The sequence below is a fragment of the Somniosus microcephalus genome, chromosome 15, assembly GCF_052327205.1.
Source record: "Somniosus microcephalus isolate GS21.2 chromosome 15, FLI_Smic_1.0, whole genome shotgun sequence".
NCBI classification, from domain to species: domain Eukaryota; kingdom Metazoa; phylum Chordata; class Chondrichthyes; order Squaliformes; family Somniosidae; genus Somniosus; species Somniosus microcephalus.
Window position 1 is genome coordinate 123,632,398 of NC_141001.1, and position 25,216 is coordinate 123,657,613.

General features: G+C 51.0%; 1 protein-coding gene across 6 annotated transcripts in view; it reads left to right on the plus strand.

Annotated features, from left to right (window-relative positions):
* lrrc56 (leucine rich repeat containing 56) overlaps positions 1-25,216 on the plus strand; it is a 235,646-nt gene that overhangs the window by 82,263 nt on the left and 128,167 nt on the right. For 5 of the 6 annotated variants that reach the window (XM_086008403.1, XM_086008398.1, XM_086008400.1 and 2 more), the window contains one exon: positions 70-130. In XM_086008403.1, the coding sequence (XP_085864529.1) occupies positions 70-130 (61 nt within the window). Of the gene's footprint in view, positions 1-69; positions 131-21,934; positions 23,168-25,216 lie in introns of those variants that run through there. The other variant, XM_086008404.1, reaches the window with a different exon arrangement.

Below are 25,216 nucleotides of genomic sequence, written 5' to 3' on the forward strand. Positions count from 1 at the left end.
ATTTTTTTTTTAATGCGGGCACATTTCGCTCATTATAAATGAATACCAACAAACCTTGTCTACTTGCAGGTGCTCATTTACCTAGTTTGGTTCAACTGAAGCTGAACAGCAGTTTTATTGCATCGATAAGGTAGGTTACCAGCTTTACCACGAAGGAATGAAGATCCCCGCTGCTCCTTGTCTGTGCCTTTGAATGAACCACAATAAGTGGCAGGCCTTACTCGCACTAATGCCTGTACTGGCATCTTTTCTCTCTTACCTGTTGAGTTCCACTTTGTTTGACTTGTACTAGCAAAGCATCCTTATTTACCATAAAGCTCACTGCATATTTCTTGCCTCTAATTTGCATATTTTGCACATTCTCATCATATTCTATGCAGATTTACAAGGTCGCACCTGGAGTCAGGCGAAAAAGTCTCTTGGGCCCTTTTTTTTGTCACACTCTTCCACAATCTGAGCCCTACTGTCTTCCCATTACAGCATCCAGCTGTTCGTTAAATGAATCCAGTGTCCCTGCCTCAACTATCCTCCCTGGCAACCAGTTCCAGCTGTTCAGCAGCCTTTGTGTAAAGAAATACTTCCTGGCATCTGTCCATCTCTTGTACTTGATACCCAATGGCCTTCCTATAAAGGAACATCTCGAGACTTAGATTGTTGAAAGCCTTTTGAAAGTCTAGATACACGACATCCCATGGCTTTCCCTGCCACATCAATTTGAAATCCGGCTGCTGCAAATATGTCTGAGATTAACTTGGGAAGGTCAACCCCACCTAAAGCCATTGGATTATTGGGAAGGTCAACCCCGCCTAAAGCCATTGGATTATTGGGAAGGTCAACCCCGCCTAAAGCCATTGGATTATTGGGAAGGTCAACCCCGCCTAAAGCCATTGGATTATTGGGAAGGTCAACCCCGCCTAAAGCCATTGGATTATTGGGAAGGTCAACCCCGCCTAAAGCCATTGGATTATTGGGAAGGTCAACCCCGCCTAAAGCCATTGGATTATTGGGAAGATCAACCCCGCCTAAAGCCATTGGATTATTGGGAAGGTCAACCCCGCCTAAAGCCATTGGATTATTGGGAAAGTCAACCCCGCCTAAAGCCATTGGGTTATTGGGAAGGTCAACCCCGTCTAAAGCCATTGGGTTATTGGGAAGGTCAACCCCGCCTAAAGCCATTGGGTTATTGGGAAGGTCAACCCCGCCTAAAGCCATTGGGTTAGTAGCATTCAGAAATTCTTTCCATTTTGTTTCTGGTTATGGATTCAATTGTTTTCTGATTGAGGTACAGCTCCGCTAATGGATCTGTAGTTACCAGGTACAGCTCTGCTAATGGATCTGTAGTTACCAGGTACAGCTCTACTAATGGATCTGTAGTTACCAGGTATAGCTCCGCTAATGGATCTGTAGTTACCAGGTACAGCTCCGCTAATGGATCTGTAGTTACCAGGTACAGCTCCGCTAATGGATCTGTAGTTACCAGGTACAGCTCCGCTAATGGATCTGTAGTTACCAGGTACAGCTCTGCTAATGGATCTGTATTTACCAGGTACAGCTCCGCTAATGGATCTGTAGTTACCAGGTACAGCTCTGCTAATGGATCTGTAGTTACCAGGTACAGCTCCGCTAATGGATCTGTAGTTACCAGGTACAGCTCCACTAATGGATCTGTAGTTACCAGGTACAGCTCCGCTAATGGATCTGTAGTTACCAAGTACAACTCCGCTAATGGATCTGTAGTTACCAGGTACAGCTCTGCTAATGGGTCTGTAGTTACCAGGTACAGCTCTGCTAATGGATCTGTAGTTACCAGGTACAGCTCCGCTAATGGATCTGTAGTTACCAGGTACAGCTCTGCTAATGGATCTGTCGTTACCAGGTACAGCTCCGCTAATGGATCTGTAGTTACCAGGTACAGCTCTGCTAATGAATCTGTAGTTACCAGGTACAGCTCCGCTAATGGATCTGTAGTTACCAGGTACAGCTCTGCTAATGAATCTGTAGTTACCAGGTACAACTCCGCTAATGTGTAAGGGTAGGGTGAGGGGGTAGGGTTGGGAAGGCAGCAGGGAGGAGGACAGCATTGGGGGGGAGAGGGTGTTGAGGTTGGGAAGGGGGATGGAGGGAGAAGGGGGTAGGGTGGCGGTTGGTAAGGGGGGTGGTGTGGGGTTGGGGTGACGGGCAGGGGTGTAAATGACGGCAGAGGGGGCAGAAACTTTTCTTGAGGGGCCCGGAGGAGCAGGGCTGCTCCAGTCCTCGCAAAGGAAAGATTTCCACTACCTTAAAGGGTCTCTTTGTCCTGCTAACAGTTTCTGTTCTACCCTCACCTGTCGAGATGGTGTCTTGCCGTCTAGGCCCCGAGTTAAAATCCACTGATGTAATGGGACCCAATTTGCATACATTTATAAGCCTGCTCAGCACCAACCAGCCAGTGAGAACAGGTCGGTAAGACTGAATGCTCCATTTTAAATCCCGTACCCACCAGACGGAGTGGGTTAAAATTCCCCTCCCAAATGTTGTACAACGATCAATCTCAACCTTCTCCTTACAACTTTTATCAATGTGTTTTTTCCCCTAATTTCCTTTTTTTATTTTCATCTATTTCCATATTAGAGTCATAGAACGCACAGAAGGAGGCCATTCAGCCCATCGAGCCCGTGCCGGCTCTCTGCAAGAGCACTTCAGCTAGTCCCACTCCCCCGCCCTTTCCCCGTAGCCCTGCAAATTTTTTCCCCTCAGGTACTTATCCAATTCCCTTTTGAAAGCCACGATTGAATCTGCCTCCACCACCCTCTCGGGAAGTGCATTCCAGACCCTAACCACTCGCTGCGTAAAAAAGATTTTCCTCATGTCGCCTTTGGTTCTTTTGCCAATCACCTTAAACCTGTGTCCTCTGGTTCTCGACCCTTCCGCCAATGGGAACAGTTTCTCTATATCTACTCTGTCCAGACCCCTCATGATTTTGAACACCTCTATCAAATCTCCTCTCAATCTTCTCTGCTCTAAGGAGAACAACCCCAGCTTCTCCAGTCTATCCACATAACTGAAGTCCTTCATCCCTGGAATCATTCTCGTAAATCTTTTCTGCACCCTCTCTAAGGTCTTCACATCCTTCCTAAAGTGCGGTGCCCAGAATTGGACACAATACTCCAGTTGAGGCCGGACCAGTGTTTTATAAAGGTTCATCATAACTTCCTTGCTTTTGTACTCTCGGCCTCTATTTATGAAGCCCAGGATCCCGTATGCTTTTTTAACCGCTTTCTCGACCTGCCCTGCCACCTTCAACAATTTGTGCTCGTATACCCCCAGGTCTCTCTGTTCATGCACCCCCTTTAGGATTGTACCCTTTAGTTTATATTGTCTCTCCTCATTCTTTCTACCAAAATGTATCACTTCGCACTTTTCTGCGTTAAATTTCATCTGCCATGTGTCCGCCCATTCCGCCAGCCTGTCTCTGTCCTCTTGAAGTCTATCACTATCCTCCTCACTATTCACTATACCTCCAAGTTTTGTGTCATCTGCAAATTTTGAAATTGTGCCCTGTACACCCACATCCAATTCATTAATATATATCACGAAAAGCAGTGGTCCTAGTACCGACCCTTGGGGAACACCACTGTATGCCTTCCTCCAGTCCAAAAAACAACCGTTCACCTCTACTCTCTGGTTCCTGTCACTTAGCCAATTTCGTATCCATGTCACCTGTTGCCGGGTGGCCCTTAATTGGCCTGCTGAGCCCGCTCAACAAGGTCAATCAAGTCAAAATCGCATGGGTTGGCTAGAACTCGATGGAGGCGGGACTAAAACCCTGAAAGTTGTAGTCCCGCCTCCTACCCGACTCCTGAATGAAAATCCAGCCCCTTGTATCCAGGAATATTTAAAACCCAATCCTGCCCTTTTTTGAGCTAGGTCTCCGTTACCACCACAACATCATATTCCCATGTGGCTATTTGCACCTGCAGCTCACCAACCTTATTTACCACGCTTCGTGCGTTTACACACATGCCCTGTAAACCTATCTTAGACCTCCTTGTATTCTCTTAGTCTGACCCCACCTAATACCGTACTATTTCTTACTCTAGTGCTATTTGTCTCTCCTCATCCTTTGAGCCCATTGTTTCTCCTTTCTAATACCACATGCTGGTGCCCATCCCGCTGCCAAATTAGTTTAAACCCTCCCCAACAGCACTAGCAAAGCCCCCCGCAAGGAAATTGGTTCCAGCTCTGTTGAGGTGCAACTCATCCAGCTGTTACAGGTCCCCCCTGTCCCAGAACCTCCCCCAATGTCCCAGGAATCTGAAGCCCTCCCTCCTGCACCATCTCTCCAGCCACGCATTCATCTGCTCTATCCTCCTATTTCTATACTCACTAGCTCATAGCACAGGGAGTAATCCGGAGATTACTACCATTGAGGTCCAGCTTTTTAATCTCTTTCCTAGATCCCTAAAATCTGCCTGAAAGACCTCATCCCTTTTTCTGCCTATGTCGTTGATACCGATATGGACCACTACCTCTGGCTGTTCACCCTCCCCCCTCAGAAAGTTGTGCAGCCGCTCAGTGACATCCTTGACCCTGGCACCAGGGAGGCAACATATCATCCTGGAATCACATCTGCAGCCGCAGAAACGCCTACATAAGAACATAAGAAATAGGAATCGGCCATTTGGCCCTTTGAGCCTGCTCCGCCATTCAATAAGATCATGGCTGATCTTCAACCTCAACTCCACTTTCCTGCACTATCCCCATATCCCTTGATTCCCTTAATATTCAAAAATCTATCAATCTCTGTCTTGAATATACTCAACGACTGAGCCTCCACAGCCCTCTAGAAAATTCCAAAGATTCACCACCCTCTGAGTGAAGAAATTTCTCCTCATCTCAGTCCTAAATGGCTGACCCCTGTGACCCTAGTTCTAGACTTCACAGCCAGGGGGAAACATCCTCCCTGCATCTACCCTGTCAAGCCCCTGTAAGAAATTGTATGTTTCAATGAGATCACCCCTCATTCTTCTAAACTCTAGAGAATATAGGCCTAGTCTACTCAATCTCTCCTCATAGGACAATCCCCCCATCCCAGGAACCAGTCTGGTGAACCTTCGTTGCACTCCCTCTATGGCAAGTATATCCTTCCTTAGGTAAGGAGACCAAAACTGTACCCAATACTCCAGGTGTGGTCTCACCAGGGCCCTATATAATTGCAGTAAGACGTCTTTACTCTTATACACAAATCTTCTTGTAATAAAGGCCAACATACCATTTGCTTTCCTAATTGCTTGCTGTACCTGCATGTTAACTTTCAGTGATTCTTGTACAAGGACACCCAGGTCCCTCTGAACGCCAACATTTCCCAATCTCTCACCATTTAAAAAATACTCTGCTTTTCTATTTTTCCTACCAAAGTGGATAACTTCACATTTCTCCACATTATATTCTATTTGCCATGTTCTTGCCCACTCACGTAGCCTGTCTATATCCCATTGAAGCCTCCTTGTATCCTCCTCACAATTTACATTCCCACCCAGCTTTGTATCATCAGCAAACTTGGATATATTACATTTGGTCCCCTCATCCAAATCATTGATGTAGATTGTGAATAGCTGAGGCCCAAGCACTGATCCTTGCGGTACCCCACTCGTTACAGCCTGCCAACCTGAAAATGACCCGTTTATTCCTACTCTCTGTTTTCTGTCCGTTAACCAATCCTCATTCCATACTAGTATATTACCCCCAATCCCATGAGCCCTAGTTTTGTTTAATAACCTTATCGAATGCCTTCTGAAAATCCAAATACACCACATCCACTAGTCCCCCCCCTTATCTATTCTGCTAGTTACAACCTCAAAAAACTCGTAACAGATTTGTCAAACACGATTTCCCTTTCATAAATCTGTGTTGACTCTGCCAATCCTATTATTATTTTCTAAGTGCCCTGTTACCAGGTCCTTAATAATAGATTCTAGCATTTTCCCTACTACTGATGTCAGGCTAACTGGTCTGTAATTTCCCGTTTTCTCTCTCCCTTCCAACTTAAATAGTGGATTTATATTTGCTACCTTCCAATCCGCGGGAACTGTTCCAGAATCTATGGAATTTTGGAAAATGACAACCAATGCATCCACTATCTCTATAGCCAACTCTTTCAAAACCCTAGGATGTAGGCCATCAGGTCCTGGGGATTTATCTGCTTTCAGTCCCATTAATTTCTCCAGTACTATTTTTTAACTAATACTGATTTCTTTCAGCTCCTCATTCTCGCTAGACCCTTGGTTCTCCACTATTTCCGGGAAGTTTTTTGCACCTTCTTCCGTGAAGACAGAAACCAAGGCTGCGAATTTGCCAGCGGAGTTGGGATGGTGGCGCGAGAGCTGGTTTCCAGTTTCCAGTCACGAACCTGGCTGCAGCCACTCTGTAAACGGGATTTTCCCTTGATTGGCCTTGTTAAGCCCGCCCTGCGGGCTTCCCGGCCAATTAGCAGAAAGTGAGTCTGATGACATTATTTGATGATGCATCATCAGCCGGTTTCCTTAAAGGGACCATGTCCACATAGAGTTTGACAGTTGTTCTGTCAGTGTTTGACAGCATTGAGGTGCTGCAAACACTGCACAAAGGTGGACGCTTGCAACAAGGCTCTCCAATGACTCCCTCCTTATGCTTATGGAGGGAGTCACAGCACGCAGGGAGGTTCTCTTCCCTTCCAAGGGCGGAAGAGACCTCCCCAGGACACCAACGCAGCCTGGTTGCACACTGCACAGGAGGACAAAAGCAGGGATGTCGTCAGTGGTCCCTGGCTGCAGTGGCGCCAACCTTTCAATGATCTCAGTGGATCACGAAACGTTACTGCAAAGCCACACTTAAAGTCACCCTGCTGTGCCACTCAACACAGCCCCATCACTCTGCCTTCCCTACCCTACTCCTGCACATCCTTACTCACACCAACTTACCTTACACCTCCACCCATCCCTCTCTATCTACATTATCACTTTCCCATCTCACTAGCCACCCCTCACACTCACCCTTGTCCTACTGCAAGCATACCAATTTAACAACACACAAGGGTAGGCACTTGAGAGGTTTAGCCAATGTCCATGTGAATTTTCTGGTAATGTGCTGTCATACAGTCAAATCTATTTTTCCAAAACTGCCCCTTATTGGACAGATCTGAGCACACCTTGGGAAGAGTCTTTCTGAGTTCCAGTTAATGTTCAAACCTAACTCCCACCGCCCCCCCCCCCCCCCCCGCTATAGTGATGAATGTGCATGGAATGGCTTGGACATTATAGGGATGCTTCACGGTGCTGGTGTGGGATGGTGTCAACCTGGCGCATCATGTGGCAGCCAGGGTTAACAGTGTCAAGTGAAGTAAATCTGGCCATGGTGATGCCATCGCTGGCCTCCCAGGCAACAGTGTTGTCAGGGGTTGATGCCCTGTGTCCAGTGCAGCATCAGGTGATGGCGGAGAAGGTTGTTGATGTTGTTGGTGATGTTGGTGTGCCTGGTGATGTTGGTGTTGGGCTGATCGTGGAAAGATTCAGAGGACCAAAGTCTGATTTTTTTCAAGGGCACCGATGTTGCTGCAGTAGATGGCATCTGCAGGTAAGATGACAGAAGCAATCTGTCAATGGTGAGAGAGGTTCTCCCAATGAGGTGGCACTGGACATACAGTTGGATCTAAAACCTTGTAAGCTAAAGAAATCTCTGTTTTCAACATGCAGTAACCAACATTTTCTGCGCTCTGAAATTCACCATCTGCAACATGGCATCCTTTACACCACTTCTGCAGCTGTCAGCTTATCAGATACATCAGACTCAAATCACGGCAGGTTGAGCTGGCGTGTTCCCCGAACAGCAGGTAACCCGTGGGGGAGAACGTAAATTTTGAAGGAAGCCTCAAAATAGTATTAAATTGGCTCTTAACAAGCCATTTAACAAGCTCAATTGTATCCCCCACCGCTTGGTGTCGGGTCAGTTCTCTGCTGACAGACCCGACACCTGGGAGACTCGCGTGGAGGCGGGTTGACAGCAGGTTTCCTACCCGCTGTCGATCTTTGCTATTTTGACAGCGGACCCGCCTCCAAACCCGCCCACTGAGCACCGGCAAATTCACGGCACAAGTATTTGTTTAATTTCTCTGCCATTTCCTTATTCCCCATTCTAATTTCTCCTGTCTCAGCCTGTAAGGGACCCACATTTACTTTCGCTAATCTTTCCCTTTTTACATACCTATAGAAGCTTTTACAGTCTGTTTTTATGTCTCGCTAGTTTACTCATTCTATTTTCCCTTTATCAATTTCTTGGTCCTCCTTTGCTGAATTCTAAAACCCTCCCAATCCTCAGGCTTACTCTTTTTGGCAACATTATAAGCCTCTTCCTTTGATCTAATACTATCTTTATCTTCTCTTGTTAGCCACGGTTGAACCACTATTCCTGTGGGGTTTTTGTGCCTTAAAGGAATGTATATTTGTTGTAAATTATGTATTAATTCTTCAAATGCTAGCCATTGCTTCTCTACCGTCATACCTTTTAATGTAGTTTCCCAATCTACCTTAGCCAACTCGCCCCTCATACCTACGTAGTTTGCTTTGTTTAGATTTCTCATTGCACAATACTAAATCTAAAATAGCCTGTTCCCTCAACATACTGATCTAGTAAACTATCTTGCATACATTCCATGAATTGGTCCTCCACACAATCGCTGCAAATTTGGTTTATTATCAGGGCTACCCCTCCTCCTTTTCCATTTTGCCTGTCTCTTCTGAAAGTTAAGTATCCTGGAATATTTAGTTCCCAACCTTGGTCACTTTGCAACCACGTCTCCGTAATGGCTATTACGTAGATCAAACCTGTTAATTTCTATTTGCGCTATTAATTCATCAATTTTGTTGTGAATGCTTCACGCATTCAGATATAGTGCCTTTAGCTTTGACTTATTTCTATTTTTCCCTGATGTCACCTTAGTCACTGATGCCACAGTACCTTTGTTGCTCTCTCTGTCCCTTCGTGATCCACTCTGCTTATTTTTACCCAAACTCTACTCTACTCTGTGCTAGAGCCTTGACATTTCTCTTGCTGCTTTTAAATTTATACTTTCCTGAATCCTCCCACCCCCCTCCCCCTTCATTAGTTTAAAGCCCTGTCCATTGCCCTAGTTGTTCGGTTCGCCAGGGCACTGGTCCCAGCCTGGTTTAAGCCTGTCTGATCCCCTACCACTATTGACTTCCCGATCTTACTCCTCCCCCCCTGTACAGCTGAGCCACCCGTGGACTTGGATCTGGCTATACTCCCCAGAGGAACCATCGCCCTCGCCAGTATTCAGTATTCAATACTGGCTGGAGAGCGAGATGCACTCTGGGAACTCCTGCACTACCTGGCTGGTCCTCCTTGTCTGTCTGACGGTCACCCATTCCCTCTCTGCCTGCACACTCTTACTCTGCGGGGTGACCACCTCCTGAAACGTGCTATCCACGTATCTCAGCCTCACGGCTGCACCTCCGTGACGCCAGCTGCTGCTCGAGCTCCTCCAGCCGATGACACTTCCTGCATATGTGGTTGTCCAGGACACGGGAAGCGTCCTGGATTTCCCACATGGCACAGGATGTGCATTTTGCAGGACTGAGGTGCCCTGCCATGCCTCTATTAATTCGACTATTAACTAACTGACAGAAATAAACTTAAGACTAAGGGGGTGAAATTGGGTATCGCCCCATTTGGTGCGTTAACTTTTGAAATTTTGAAAATTTAGCGCCAGGCGCTAAGGATTCTGAACTTCTAACTTCCTACATTACAACAGTGACGCCACTTCAAAAGTACTTCATTGGCTGTAAAGTGCTTTGAGACATCCGGTGGTTGTGAAAGACGCTATATAAATGCAAGCCTTTCAAGTTTTTCTTTAAATTGGGTGTTGGCGCAGGAATGAAGTGGGGCGCTAAATCAAGCGCTAATGACCTCAGTGGGACACTACCCGCAGAGTGCTAATGAATTTCAGGTGCAATGCATTCAACAATGATCCTTCACACTGGTTCCTTCCAGCTCTTAATGGGGAGTGACATGAATCAACTGAGCAGCCTGCGGGTGGCGCTGTCCAGGTAGAGTATAAATACTCGGGCACGGGCCCAGCTTGCGCAGGACATTCTTAACAGGAACTAGTGAAGGACACAACTAGACCTCCATGTTGTAAAACAGTTGATTAAAGCTTTGTTTAACGCTTAGACCAAGTGCCTAGTAGTTTTCTTACGTCAGGGAGGTTGCATCATTGTGCAGATCTTCATTTTCATCATTGCTGGCTTTGAGGTGACCTGCGAGCAAGTGAATCCCCTGATGGCTATGGCTGTTCCCACTCCCAGTGAGAGAGCTCGTGGCATTGGAGGCATTGGTGGCTGGAGTAGAGTGAAGGAGGCCAATGCTGTTATCGGCCACTGGCAGGAGGCCATCACCTCAGGTGTTCAGGGCAATGTGGAGGGAAGTGGCCCAGGAGGTCTTGGTCAGTAGTCTGGTGGAACGTAGTCTGACACAGCGTCGGAAGAAATTCAACGACCTCAGTTGGGTGGTCAAGGTGAGTACGTGCTTCAACAGCTCCTACATACCAGCATCTAAACCTCAGTCTGTGCACACACCGCTACCACATACCCACCAAACATCTTCACCTACTCAAACTCACATCCACATCTCACGCCTTGCCTACAATCACAGCTATTCAATGACGGCAGGCATATCTCTCAAACTCATAGCTGGACTCTGACTCAAACACATTTGTTTCTCTTGCAGGCCAAGATGGCCCACATAGGAGGGAGCAGCAGAGAACAGGAGGGGGTGATGTGCAGCTCCAGCAGCTCTCAGACCTGGAGGAGTGAGCGCTGTGACTCATTGGGCAGCAGGTGGTGGGTGGCGTGGCTGTCAGCGACGTCCACCCCGTTGGGGGCAAAAACAGTATCTTCAGACTCTCCTTCTCTCATCCCACTTCCCCCTCACACCACAAACCTTTCTCCCTTTCCACCTCGTGATACTGTCTGCATTCCTTGCTCCATTCCTGCCCCCCTGCCCTCACCTTAACGCGAGTCTTGTGCCTTTATGCTTTCAGAGAATCAGCAACCAGCTGACCAGCCTGTCCCTGAGCCTCCCACTGAGAGTGAGGAAGGAGAAGAGGAGGAGGAGCAAAGCACCGCGTCACTGCATCTCTCACCCGCAGGCACCACCTCAGATACTGGCACTACGCGATCTTTAGAGGGGTCTGCACTGGGTGTTGCACCGGGGACAAGCGGGCTGCAGTAAGGCCAGGAGGAAAGGGTAGCTCGGGAGCCAGCTCCCCGGAGGGCTAGTTCTGCTGCGCAGGACTCAGATGAGGACCTCGATGGGGAGGCGTTCACAAGAAGGGTGATGGCCATGTACACCGAGATGATGGGTGCAATGGCAAGGATGCCTGAGAGCCTCTCGGCAATGGTAAGGACCGTGCAGGAGTCCGTCTCCAATATTGCACAGAGCTCTGTGCACACCATGGAGCCCATCATTTCCACTGTGCAGAGGATAGTGGACTCACAGAGAGACCGTGCGGATCCAGACCTCATGACGCGTGTCATGGGCGATGTGGCAGCTTCCATTGCAGCACAGGTGGAAGCCACGCAGCGTCTTAGTGCTGTAATGCAGTCAATGATTGCTGCCATCGAGTCTCAGGCTGCTCTCATGCAGTTTCAGCTTGATGCCACGAAAGCCCTGACTGCTGCCATCATCGCTGGGTCCACCACACTCCACCGGGGATTTCACGGTGTCGCAGCAGGCCAGCAATCTGTGCTCCAGCAAATTGGTAGGGATGCTGAGGTGCTGCCCCGGGGGAGTGGGAGTGGGTCAGTGGGTCAGGAACCTGATGTCCTCTCTCAGGATGACAGCACCACTGCCACTCTGCCATTGCCCTTGTCGCTGCCTGTTATCCAGCCAGCCCAGACTGCTGCCGCCCAGCCTGAGGTGGTGCAGTCTACAGCCGGGCCTTCCAGGCCCAGAGCTGGTCGAGGGTGTCCTGCAAGGCCATCTGTAGTCTCTGGCACTGACACTCAGCAGCCTTCCACCCGCCCTGCTGCAGCCACTGGGGAGACACCACGTAGGAGCAATGGATTAGTAAAGGGGACTGTAAAGAGGGAAGGCAAGGGTTTGCACAAGGGTGATTAGTCAATATTGTTGTTGTATATATGTGGTTAATGGTTTTTGATAAATTTATAACTGGAATGTTGCAGATTTGGCACTCTGTCTCATTTCAGTTCTGGGGTGTGGTATGGAATCACAAAGTGATGGAATGATGGCGATGTGCTCAGCAACTGGAACGAGGTCTCAAAGTCACTAGAAACCAAGTCTGATGAGGCGGTCACGGACCGACCTTGCAGAACGCCGACTGAGTGGCTGCCTCTTCCGTCGCTGCTGTTCGTCCTCCTGCTCCTCCTCCTCCTCCTCCTGAGGTGGTGCGGCTAAGCCTGGTGGCAATGGCTGTGCCCTCATAATGGCCAAGTTGTGCAGCATGCAGCAGACGGCAACGAAATGTGACACCCACTCAGCCAAGTACTGGAGGGCTCCTCCCGAGCGGTCAAGGCAACGGAACCGTTGCTTGAGCACTCTGATGGTCTGCTCAGTGATGTTCCTGGTTGCAGCATGATTCTCATTGTATGAGAGTTGGGAACGGATGTTGGGGTTGTGGAGGGGAGTCATGAGGCAGGTGGAGAGTGGATAGCCCTTGTCTCCCAGCAACCAGCCGCAAGCTTCATGTGGTGGCTGGAACAGAGCTGGTAGATCAGTCTGGCGCAGGATGAAGACATCGTGGCTGCTGCCAGGATAGCGGGCATTGACGGTCAGGATCCGCCGTGTGTGGTTGTACACCAACTGCACATTAAGTGAGTGGTAGACTTTGCGGTTACGGAATACCTCAGGATTGTTATGAGGTGCCCGCAAAGTGACATGGGTGCAGTCAATGGCGCCTTGCACCATGGGGAAGCCCACAATCCTGGTTTCTCTCTGGTCATGGGGAAGGAAATGTAGTCCCTTCTCCTTCTGTACAGAACATCTGTGACCTGGCAGATGGAGCAATGGACGGCAAACTGGGAGATGTTGGAGATGTCGCCTGTCGCACACTGCAATGATCCGCTGGTGTAGAATTTGAGTCCGACGGTGACCTTGACTGCCACTGAGAGAACCGTGGTGGTCCTGATCTCAGGCTCGAGGTCTGGCTGCAGGAAGTGGCAGAGCTCTGTGACCACGTCCTTGCTGAAGCGGAGCCTTCTAACACACTAGTCCTCAGTGAAATTCATGTAGGAGAACTGGTGCCGGAATACCCTGGGTGGGTAAGGCCTCCTGTTGAGAGCCCTGTTGGTCCTCCTACCTCTGGCCATATTTTGCACTCTTTCTCTGTGCCTCACTTGCCTCTGACGTTGACGCTGGAGGGCGAGGTCCAGTGCCAGTACAGCCCCCATGAAAGGATACAACTACTGCACTTTCAAATCTCCCCTCCATGAAACTCAATAATCTTTGTGCCAGAACACTCGTTGAAATGAAAAACGCGCAAATTGGTCAAAAGGCCTGTTTGTCGATGTGAAACTAACAATGCAGCACTGTTGGCTGTCGATAACTACGCTGGAAGTGGACACCTTTAAATGTCACTTCTCCAGGGGCCATCCGACTGAAAGTCACCTCCTCTACCTGTCGTTGTTAACGGCAGGCGCACAAGCAGGGGGCGAGAGGGAATTTTTCATCTGGGGCGCTGCGCACGGCAATGACATCATGATCTACGGGCGCAGGAGATCGGGGCGCAACGTCTTACTGTCGCCGCAAAACTCCCGCCGAATTTAGCGGGAGGCGTTGATATCGCCGCGGCTGGTCGCAAACACATTTGTGCCCCGTTAGCGCCTCCGGGGGTGCAAAGGAGCCCAATTTCTAGCCCCAAGAGTCTTAAAAGTTGGGACGACCTTTATCCCCGACTGCTTCTCTTGCTCTCTTAGTTAAAGTCTTTATTCACATGATTATTTATAGCTATATTAGTTAGTTTATCTAGTTAAGTTAGAGAGAATAAAACACTAATACTCACCCACCAATCATTTACCTGCAGTACTGTGACGTCATTCCTTGATTTTGCTGTTCTTTTGGAATTCGCTGGATTTGTATCGCATCCTCCTCCGCTGCTGCTGGCTCCTCGCAGGTCCGCCAATGAATAAATATTGACATCTTCCTGGTGCTTTATTTCTTTTGGCTACTTTGCCGTTGCTTCACTGGGTTTATTTTGTTTTTTGTAAAAGTCTCTTCTTGGTACTGTTGTTCTATATCCCAATAACTATTCTGTCTCTAACTAGACTTTCTTCTGAAGTCCTACAGTTGCTTTTCCTAACTTGACAGCAGATACTAGCTACACATGACTATTGATTGATCAGGATCTTGGTCGCAATTGTTGAATTTTTAGTGTTTATAGCATTCATTAGTCTCTGTAACAGACTCGTTCCAAGATCTGTCTTGTCTTCATCTGCCTTAGGCTGAATATTGAGTGTACTGCTTCCAATTCTGATTTCATGTTATTAAGTGCCAACCAGAAAATACTTCAGAGCTTAAAACATGCCGATTGCTGCTTAAACATTTTAATTAACTAAATGCAGCAGAACAGGCTCAAGGGGCTGAATGGCCTACTCCTGTTCCTATGCAGCTTTTATCATACAAACACTCACTGGTCAGACGGAGCAGTTAGGGAACTGCTTGGAATCCATATCAGTACATTCCCCCCATAGGTTTCTCTCTCTCCGCAGATGCTACCTGACCTGCTGAGTATTTCCAGCATTTTCTGTTTCTATTTCAGATTTCCAGCATCCGCAGTATTTTGCTTTTGTATTGGAGGTGATGGTGTTCCCGCAAAATTGTTGCCCTTGTCCTTCTTGGTGGTGGAGGTTGCAGGGGTGGGAGGTGCTGTCAAAATAACCTTAGTGCATCCTGTAGATCATGCATAATGCCTTGTGTTGATGGTGGAGGGATGGATATTGACTGCAGTGGCAAGGGTGCCAATCAACAAACTGCTCTACTCTGGGTGATGCCGAGCCAGGTTGTTGCAGCTGCATCCATCCAGGCAAGTGGAGAGTATTCCATCACACTCCTGACTTGAGCTTAGTAGATGCAGGAGAGGTTTTGAGGGGTCATAGAAGACTATGGAATCGACAGGAAATGGCCTCTCTCCTGACCTTCTGACCGAGGGAAGGTTATTGATCAAGTAGCTGAAGATGCTTGGCCGAGGGTGCTTCCCTGGGGAACTCCTGCAGGAATGTCTTGGTCCTGCGATGTTTGACTTCTGAAAACCACAACCATTTTCTTTTGCGCAGGTATGATTCCAACCACTGGAGATTTTTCCTTTGACCTCTCCCCCCCCATTCTATTCTATGAAAACATATGATCTGGTCATTATCACATTGCTGTTTGTGGGATCTTGCTGTGTGCAAATTGGCTGCCACATTTCCTACATTACAACAGTGACTACACTTCAAAAGTAATTCATTGGCTGTAAAGCGCTTTGGGACATCCTGAGGTGGTGAAAGGCGCAAGTCTTTTTCTTTCTTTTGTCTCACCTCCACTAACTTTCTTGTGGCCAGACGTGTCTACAACAGGCAGGTTGTTGAGTGGTGAGTCAGCTCACTTGCTCCTGTTGGTTCCCACGCCACCTGACTGGGCCCAATCTGTCAGCTATGTCCATAAAGGCCTCGGCCAGCTTGGTCAGTGATGGTACGACTGAACCACTCTTGTGCCCTGACTTCTAGCTAAAGCAAAATTCTTAGCTTAAACTACTCCCCAGTTTAAAGATGCTTTTTACAGAAAGGATTTGCCCTTTTCCATTCCTCACCCCTCCCCTCAAAACGTGCCTCCCCAAAACCTTACTGTCTTTCATAGAATTACATAAAATACACAGCACAGAAACAGGCCATTCGGCCCAACCAGTCCGTGCCGGTGTTTACGCTCCACACGAGCCTCCTCCCATCCTTCCTCAACTAACTCTATCAACATATCCTTCTATTCCTTTCTCCCTCATGTGTTTATCCAGCTTCCCCTTAAATGTATCTCTGCTATTCGCCTTAACCACTCCCTGTGGTAGCAAGTTCCACATTCTCACCACTCTCTGGGTAAAGAAGTCTCTCCTGAATTCCCTATTTGATTTATTTGGTGACGATCTTATTATATCCCACAAGTGGAAACACTCTTCGACTGACCCATCCTGCTGACCTTTCTGTGGATAGTGTCCCTGCCAGTCCATTACTGGGAAACATGCTTCAGTGATGAGGGAGGCACCCACTGGACACTCTTCCTATTTCCTTTCCCCTCCCTCCACGCCAGAACAGTCTGGCTGATACTGGTCAAATACACCCCCGGGACAGGAATCTGAATCTCCAAGCTGCAGTTCAGGAGCAGTGCTGATTGCCGTTTTACAAAAAAAACCCATAGCAAAGGAAATTATTATATCCAATGTCTCATTAACTTACAGGGAATGGGGAGAGGAAAGCAACATTTATTGGTCAATTCATTCAATGCAGTCTGAGGGAATTATACCTAAACCATTTGATCATCTTGTGCATTGTTTTAAGTCTGCTTTGTTAGTGTGTAATCGTTCTGTGCAGTGTCTCAAACACTTTGCTTCACATGCGGTCTAGACTGTTGCCTCTCTCAGGCCTAGTTGCCTGAACAGTAGAACCTTGCTGTCTGGAAACTATCCATCTGGTGAATTCATCATTTCTGCAGCAAAATAAACCCAGGTTCTATAAGTCTGAAATTCTCTGCGTCTTGCTCCAGCTTCAATTAGTTATTTTACCGTCAGCCTGATTACAAGTGCAATAGTGCGTGGCCCAGTTATAGAAATTGTGTAATAATAATGGCTGGAAGTGTGAACGAGGCTGCGGATGAGCGATTTCCTTTTTTGCAACAACCCCAAGCCATCAGCAGACAGCATTTGTGTGCAGCTGTAAGGGTGGGATAATCTGGGCTGTGAGGTTCTGCAGGGCCCCCTGTGGATAATGCTCCATGCTGTCAGCTAATGGTTCACTTCAAGCGGGGAAGCTAGGTCACGTCTATCAGTTCTTTTCTCTGTTTTAGTTCCTCCCCCACCGCCCCCCAACCCCTAAAGCTGGAAGCGGGCTGCTTTTTATATTGCACACTCGATTACTCCAGCGTGTAGTGAGGCTCGACAACTTAGAAAACCCGACCAATTGAGTTGAAACGTGGTTTGATTGAGAGACGGCTTTGAGACCTGAACTTGCAACATTCCGGTTGGGAGTCTAGCGCACACACAGCTGCCTGTTTGAGCAATGGAGCTTCCTGTTTTTATTCAGTGGGTTGAAGTATTACCTTCTGCCTTTTAAGATGGTAGTGTTTTTGCATTCTGCGGGCATACTAACTCTACGCCAGATTGCCTGTTTTACTACTTTGTGGCAGAATAAGTATAACATTTACTACCTTTTTAGCACTATATTTTTTTGACGAGTTGCCCCAGAAGTTTAGCCCCTTGTACAGTAATATCATTCATAATTGATGCCAATCAGCAGGCTCCTGGAGACTGCACTACCCTTTCATGTGGTTCTGTTGCAGGGGACCTTTACACAAGTGGATGATGTACAGTTTTGAATCATTCCCTTTTATGTCTAACAGTTTCCTTTTCAAGTCTCTATTAGTGACCTCCCATGGGTGTTGACAGAATCGAAGTAGATGCCAGTGTCTTGCAAACACATAATTACAGATAAGTCTCCGATATTTTCCCGAATGCTGCTACGTTATATGTATCTGATTAATTTGATTTAACAAGACAATCTGGTGCATGTTATTATCTTGTTTTACTTGATCCACTGTTTTTAAGTAAAGTGATGATCAGCCATGATCTCATTGAATGGCGGAGCAGGCTCGAGGGGCCGAATGGCCGACTCCTGCTCCTATCTTCTATGTTTCTATGTATGGAGAGTAACGAGCAGAAATTCATTCTAATTTATTTTTATTTTCAACCATAATTAGACTGTTTGTTTAATATGGATATTTAAAAAAATATACATAAATCTATAACTTGTGAATTAAAATCTCACCATAATAATGTAGAACCATAGAAGCTTACAGGAGGGAAGGAGGCCATTCGGCCCCTCATGTCTGTACCAGCTCTTAACTAGAACATTTAAAAAACTAATCCTACTCTCTCCATAGCCCTGTATCTCTATTCAAATATTTATCCAATTTTCCCTTAAAGGAGCAATGGCGTCTACCCCATGACAAAGCTACTCATGGTCCAGCAACGCTTTGTAAATATCTTCGAACCTCTCTCCTCACTCTGTTCGTGACAGTTTTAAATTGATGACCCCTCATTACTGACTCCTCAACCGGAGGAAGTAGCCATTCCCTATTCACTCCATTAAATTCCGCCATAATCTTAAAAACGTCTTAAATCTCCTCGTATCTGTCGCTGCTGTAGTGGAAATAGTCCCAGTATCTCGAGTCTCACCTCATAAATGGAGTTTCCCACCCCTGAATGTTTGCTGTATGCTCTGTATTTTTACACTATGTTCCCTCGGCCCAAGTCCAAATCATTGATCTATATCTTGAATAAAAGTGGGCCCAGCACTGACCCCGTGGGTATCCACTCCCCGCACTGGCCCCGGGGGCATCCACTCCCAGCACTGACCCCGGGGGTATCCACTCCCAGCGCTGACCCCGGGGGTATCCACTCCCCGCACTGACCTCGGGGGTATCCACTCCCCGCACTGACCCCGGGGGTATCCACTCCCCGCACTGACCCCGGGGGTATCCACTCCCCGCACTGACCCCGGGGGTATCCACTCCCAGCACTGACCCCGGGGGTATCCACTCCCAGCACTGACCCCGGGGGTATCCACTCCCAGCACTGACCCCGGGGGTATCCACTCCCAGCACTGACCCCGGGGGTATCCACTCCCAGCACTGACCCCGGGGGTATCCACTCCCAGCACTGACCCCGGGGGTATCCACTCCCAGCACTGACCCCGGGGGTATCCACTCCCAGCACTGACCCCGGGGGTATCCACTCCCAGCACTGACCCCGGGGGTATCCACTCCCAGCACTGACCCCGGGGGTATCCACTCCCAGCACTGACCCCGGGGGTATCCACTCCCAGCACTGACCCCGGGGGTATCCACTCCCAGCACTGACCCCGGGGGTATCCACTCCCAGCACTGACCCCGGGGGTATCCACTCCCAGCACTGACCCCGGGGGTATCCACTCCCAGCACTGACCCCGGGGGTATCCACTCCCAGCACTGACCCCGGGGGTATCCACTCCCCGCACTGACCCCAGGGGATCCCCTCTCCCAGCACTGACCCCGGGGGTATCCACTCCCCGCACTGACCCCGGGGGTATCCACTCCCCGCACTGACCCCGGGGTATCCACTCCCAGCACTGACCCCGGGGGTATCCACTCCCAGCACTGACCCCGGGGGTATCCTCTCCCAGCACTGACCCCCGGGGTATCCACTCCCAGCACTGACCCCGGGGAATCCCCTCTCCCCGCACTGACCCCGGGGGTATCCACTCCCCGCACTGACCCCGGGGGTATCCACTCCCAGCACTGACCCCGGGGGTATCCACTCCCAGCACTGACCCCGGGGAATCCCCTCTCCCCGCACTGACCCCGGGGGTATCCACTCCCCGCACTGACCCCGGGGGTATCCACTCCCAGCACTGACCCCGGGGAATCCCCTCTCCCCGCACTGACCCCGGGGGTATCCACTCCCCGCACTGACCCCGGGGGTATCCACTCCCAGCACTGACCCCGGGGGTATCCACTCCCAGCACTGACCCCGGGGGTATCCACTCCCAGCACTGACCCCGGGGAATCCCCTCTCCCAGCACTGATCCCGGGGGATCCCCTCTCCCAGCACTGACCCCGGGGGTATCCACTCCCCGCACTGACCCCGGGGGTATCCCCTCTCCCCGCACTGACCCCGGGGGTATCCCCTCTCCCCGCACTGACCCCGGGGAATCCCCTCTCCCCGCACTGACCCCGGGGGTATCCCCTCTCCCCGCACTGACCCCGGGGGATCCCCTCTCCCAGCACCGACCCCGGGGGATCCCCTCTCCCCGCACCGACCCCGGGGGATCCCCTCTCCCCGCGCTGACCCCGGGGGATCCCCTCTCCCAGCGCTGACCCCGGGGGATCCCCTCTCCCAGCGCTGACCCCGGGGGATCCCCTCTCCCCGCACTGACCCCGGGGGATCCCCTCTCCCCGCACTGACCCCGGGGGATCCCCTCTCCCCGCACTGACCCCGGGGGATCCCCTCTCCCAGCGCTGACCCCGGGGGTATCCACTCCCAGCACCGACCCCGGGGGATCCCCTCTCCCCGCGCTGACCCCGGGGGATCCCCTCTCCCAGCACTGACCCCGGGGGATCCCCTCTCCCCGCGCTGACCCCGGGGGATCCCCACTCCCCGCACTGACCCCGGGGGATCCCCTCTCCCCGCACTGACCCCGGGGGATCCCCTCTCCCAGCACCGACCCCGGGGGATCCCCTCTCCCCGCACTGACCCCGGGGGATCCCCTCTCCCAGCACCGACCCCGGGGGATCCCCTCTCCCCACACTGACCCCGGGGGATCCCCTCTCCCAGCGCTGACCCCGGGGGATCCCCTCTCCCCGCACTGACCCCGGGGGATCCCCTCTCCCCGCGCTGGCCCGGGGGAATCCCCTCTCCCAGCACTGACCCCGGGGGATCCCCTCTCCCCGCGCTGACCCCGGGGGATCCCCTCTCCCCGCGCTGACCCCGGGGGATCCCCTCTCCCCGCGCTGACCCCGGGGGATCCCCTCTCCCCACACTGACCCCGGGGGATCCCCTCTCCCCACACTGACCCCGGGGGATCCCCTCTCCCCGTGCTGGCCCGGGGGAATCCCCTCTCCCAGCACTGACCCCGGGGGATCCCCTCTCCCAGCGCTGACCCCGGGGGATCCCCTCTCCCCGCGCTGACCCCGGGGGATCCCCTCTCCCAGCACTGACCCCGGGGGATCCCCTCTCCCCGCACTGACCCCGGGGGATCCCCTCTCCCCGCACTGACCCCGGGGGATCCCCTCTCCCAGCGCTGACCCCGGGGGATCCCCTCTCCCCGCGCTGACCCCGGGGGATCCCCTCTCCCCGCGCTGACCCCGGGGGATCCCCTCTCCCCGCGCTGACCCCGGGGGATCCCCTCTCCCCGCGCTGACCCCGGGGGATCCCCTCTCCCCGCGCTGGCCCGGGGGAATCCCCTCTCCCAGCACTGACCCCGGGGGATCCCCTCTCCCAGCGCTGACCCCGGGGGATCCCCTCTCCCCGCGCTGACCCCGGGGGATCCCCTCTCCCCACACTGACCCCGGGGATCCCCTCTCCCCGTGCTGGCCCGGGGGAATCCCCTCTCCCAGCACTGACCCCGGGGGATCCCCTCTCCCAGCGCTGACCCCGGGGGATCCCCTCTCCCCACACTGACCCCGGGGGATCCCCTCTCCCCACACTGACCCCGGGGGATCCCCACTCCCCGCACTGACCCCGGGGGATCCCCACTCCCCGCACTGACCCCGGGGGATCCCCTCTCCCCGCACTGACCCCGGGGGATCCCCTCTCCCAGCGCTGACCCCGGGGGTATCCACTCCCAGCACCGACCCCGGGGGATCCCCTCTCCCAGCGCTGACCCCGGGGGTATCCACTCCCAGCACTGACCCCGGGGGACCCCCTCTCCCCGCACTGACCCCGGGGGTATCCACTCCCAGCACCGACCCCGGGGGATCCCCTCTCCCAGCGCTGACCCCGGGGGATCCCCTCTCCCCGCGCTGACCCCGGGGGATCCCCTCTCCCAGCACCGACCCCGGGGGATCCCCTCTCCCAGCGCTGACCCCGGGGGATCCCCTCTCCCCGCACTGACCCCGGGGGATCCCCTCTCCCAGCACCGACCCCGGGGGATCCCCTCTCCCCGCACTGACCCCGGGGGATCCCCTCTCCCAGCACCGACCCCGGGGGATCCCCTCTCCCAGCGCTGACCCCGGGGGATCCCCTCTCTAACCAGTGTTTATAAAGGTTGACCATCACTTCCTTGCTGTTGTTCTCTGTGCCTCTATTTATAAAGCCAAGGATCCCAGATGCTTTTTTAACAGCTTTCTCAACTTGTCCTGCCGCCTTCAAAGATTTGTGTACCTGCACCCCGAGGTCTCTCTCTTCCTGCTCCCCTTTAAATTGTACCATTTAGTTTATATTGCATTTCCTCATTCTTCCTACCAGAATTTATATCTTCTCGCTTCTCTACGTTAAATTTCCTCTGCCCTGTGTCTGCCCAGTTCACCAGTCTGTCTGTGTCCTCCTGAAGTCTGTTACTCTCCTCCTCATTGTTTACTACATTATTGAGTTTCGTGTCATCTGCAAACTTTGAAATGATGCCCTGTATAGCCTAGTCCAGGTCATTAATATATATCAAAAGGGCAGTGGTCCTAATACCGACCCCTGGGGAACACCACTGTACACTTCCCCCCCAGTCTGAAAATCAGCTGTTCAGCACGACTCTCTGCTTTCTGTCCCTTGGCCAGTTCCGTATCCACGCTGCCACTGCCCCTTTAATCCCACAGGCTTCAATTTTGCTCAAGTCTATTATGTGGCATTTTATCAAACGCCTTTTGAAAGTGCATACACACATCAACCGCACTCCCCTCATCAACCCTCTCTGTTACTTCATCAAAGAACTCAGTCAAGTTAGTCGAACACCATTTGCTTTAACAAATCTGTGCTGACTTACATTTAATAGCCCAGACTTTTCCAAGTACCAATAAATGTTGTCTCGGATTATTGCCTCCAGAAGTTTCCCCACCACCGACGTTAGGCTGACTGGTTTATCCCTCTCCATTATCATTTGTAAAAACTGACTATTTATTTAATATCTCTAACATAACTTTATCTTCTACATCTAAATTTCCCATCCCCTTCATCCCTGAGCAATTCTACTGTCTCTTTAACTGTTCTTATAATTTGTGCTGATAAAAGGCTTGACTAATTAATTTTATATTATGTGTTAGCCTTTTATGATGTGCCCTTTTAACTTTTCTAATCTCCCTTTCCACCTCCCACTGCACTCTACAGGAAACTCTTTTTTATCCGGCACCGACGGGACCGGCGTGGTGCCGGTTGATCAAAAAGTCCGGATTACAGAGAGGAATACTTACCAAGGTACGAGAGCCCCGTACACGGCCACAGGTGCGGGAGCCCCGGTTACACGGCCACAGGTGCGGGAGCCCCGGTTACACGGCCACAGGTGCGGGAGCCCCGGTTACACGGCCACAGGTGCAGGAGCCCCGGTTACACGGCACTTGTGTCGGAGCCCCGGTTACACGGCACTTGTGCAGGAGCCCCGGTTACACGGCACTTGTGTCGGAGCCCCGGTTACACGGCACTTGTGCGGGAGCCCCGGTTACACGGCACTTGTGCGGGAGCCCCGGTTACACGGCACTTGTGCAGGAGCCCCGGTTACACGGCACTTGTGCAGGAGCCCCGGTTACACGGCACTTGTGCAGGAGCCCCAGTTACACGGCCACAGATCCAGGAACCCTGGTTACACGGCCACTAATATGAAGTAAAACTTACCTGAACCTACTCCTGAATTTTGCCGCTTAACAGAGGTTTCCGGTTATTTAGGTGCCGGTTAAGAGAGAGTTTCCTGTATATTCTTCATCATTTAAGTATTGTTAACTCAATTCCCCTCCTGTTCCTTAACTCTCCATATGAATTCTGTCTTAACACAACCCCTTACGATAACTTTATGTTCTAGCACTGGGATCACATCCTTTACGATCACTGTCACCCCACACCCTTGTTTCCTTCTCTATCTCTCCTGGAAAAGTTATAAGCAGGCATATTACATTCCCAGGCCTGTCCAATCTGTTGTAGCTATTATATCAAATTCTTCCATAATTATTAATGCTTCTAACTAACTTAAAACATTGTGGAAATGGTATAATCCCCCTGTAAGCGAACTCCAGCCTGGTGAAGCATGTCTGAACTTTGAGATGCTGAAGTTCTGCGGGTATTCGATCGGTCTTCCATCAAAACCACGCCGGAACCCCCTGGGAATCAGCGTTAGCAGCTGGTACTGGCCACTACTGCCATGTCTCTGGGGATTGTGCTGGTCTGCCTTTTAATAGGTGTATACTTTCCTACATACCATGTGGCCTCAGCAGATTGTGCTGACTTCCACCGAATCATCACCAGCCGGAGACCCCTAGCCCTGAATTGATGCCTTTACTCCAGAGACTTGACTCTAGAATCCTGGCTGTCGCTTCACTTCGGTGCAGTAGCGAGGGTGGTGCCATCTTTTGGAATGAGAGATGTAAAACCGAGGCCCCCCCCTTCTGCCTTCTCGAGTGGACAGAAAAGATCCCATGGCACTATTTGAAAAATAAAGTTCTCCCAGGTGTGCTGGCCAACATTTATCCGTCAAACAGATTACCTGGTCATTTAATTAATTGCTGTTTGTGGGAGCTTGCTGTCTGCAAATTGGCTGCCGTGTTTCCTACATTACAGCAGTAACTGCACTTCAAAAGTGCTTCATTGGCTGTAAAGTGCTTGGGACGTCTGAGGTCGTGAAAGGCGCTATAGAAATGGAAGTCTTTCTGTCTTCTGCCTTAGTATCGGTCAAACCTATGCAGACAAATTGCTTTCTCCTTACTTCTGGTCTAGTCTGATCTAAGTGGTGTTTTTCCCACTCAAAACTGCACAGATTTGTGCCAGCAATCGTGCTTGACAAGTACAAGAATCAGGTGTGTCGCTAGGCATCCTGTACAGTGTAGAGGATAGAATACAGGTAGACTATCCTTTATCCGCACTTCCGAAAACCGAAAAGCTCTAACAACCGAAAGTTTTTTCGTGGAGCGTAAGTCGTGCGCACGACATGACCTGAGTGGCGCCAAACATGACAGGAGTGGTCCGGGAGCTCTGCCTTTCCCTGTGAGCAGGGCAGAGGGTCACAGAGTTCCCTCCTGGGTAGGAGATTGCAGGCCGAGCCGGGCAGTGTGAAGGAGGTACCGGGAGAGTGAACCCAACAATACAGCGGCCCGTCCGATAGCTGCAGCGGCCCGTCCGATAGTCTTTTCTTCCCCCCCCCCCACCCCCCCGACCTGATTTGCGGGCCAGCTTAGTGTAGGAGTCAGCCGATATCCGGCTTTCCCACAACTGGCGGCGGCAGTCGAGCCCCAGACCCCCGCTAAGTCAAGGAATTCAGAT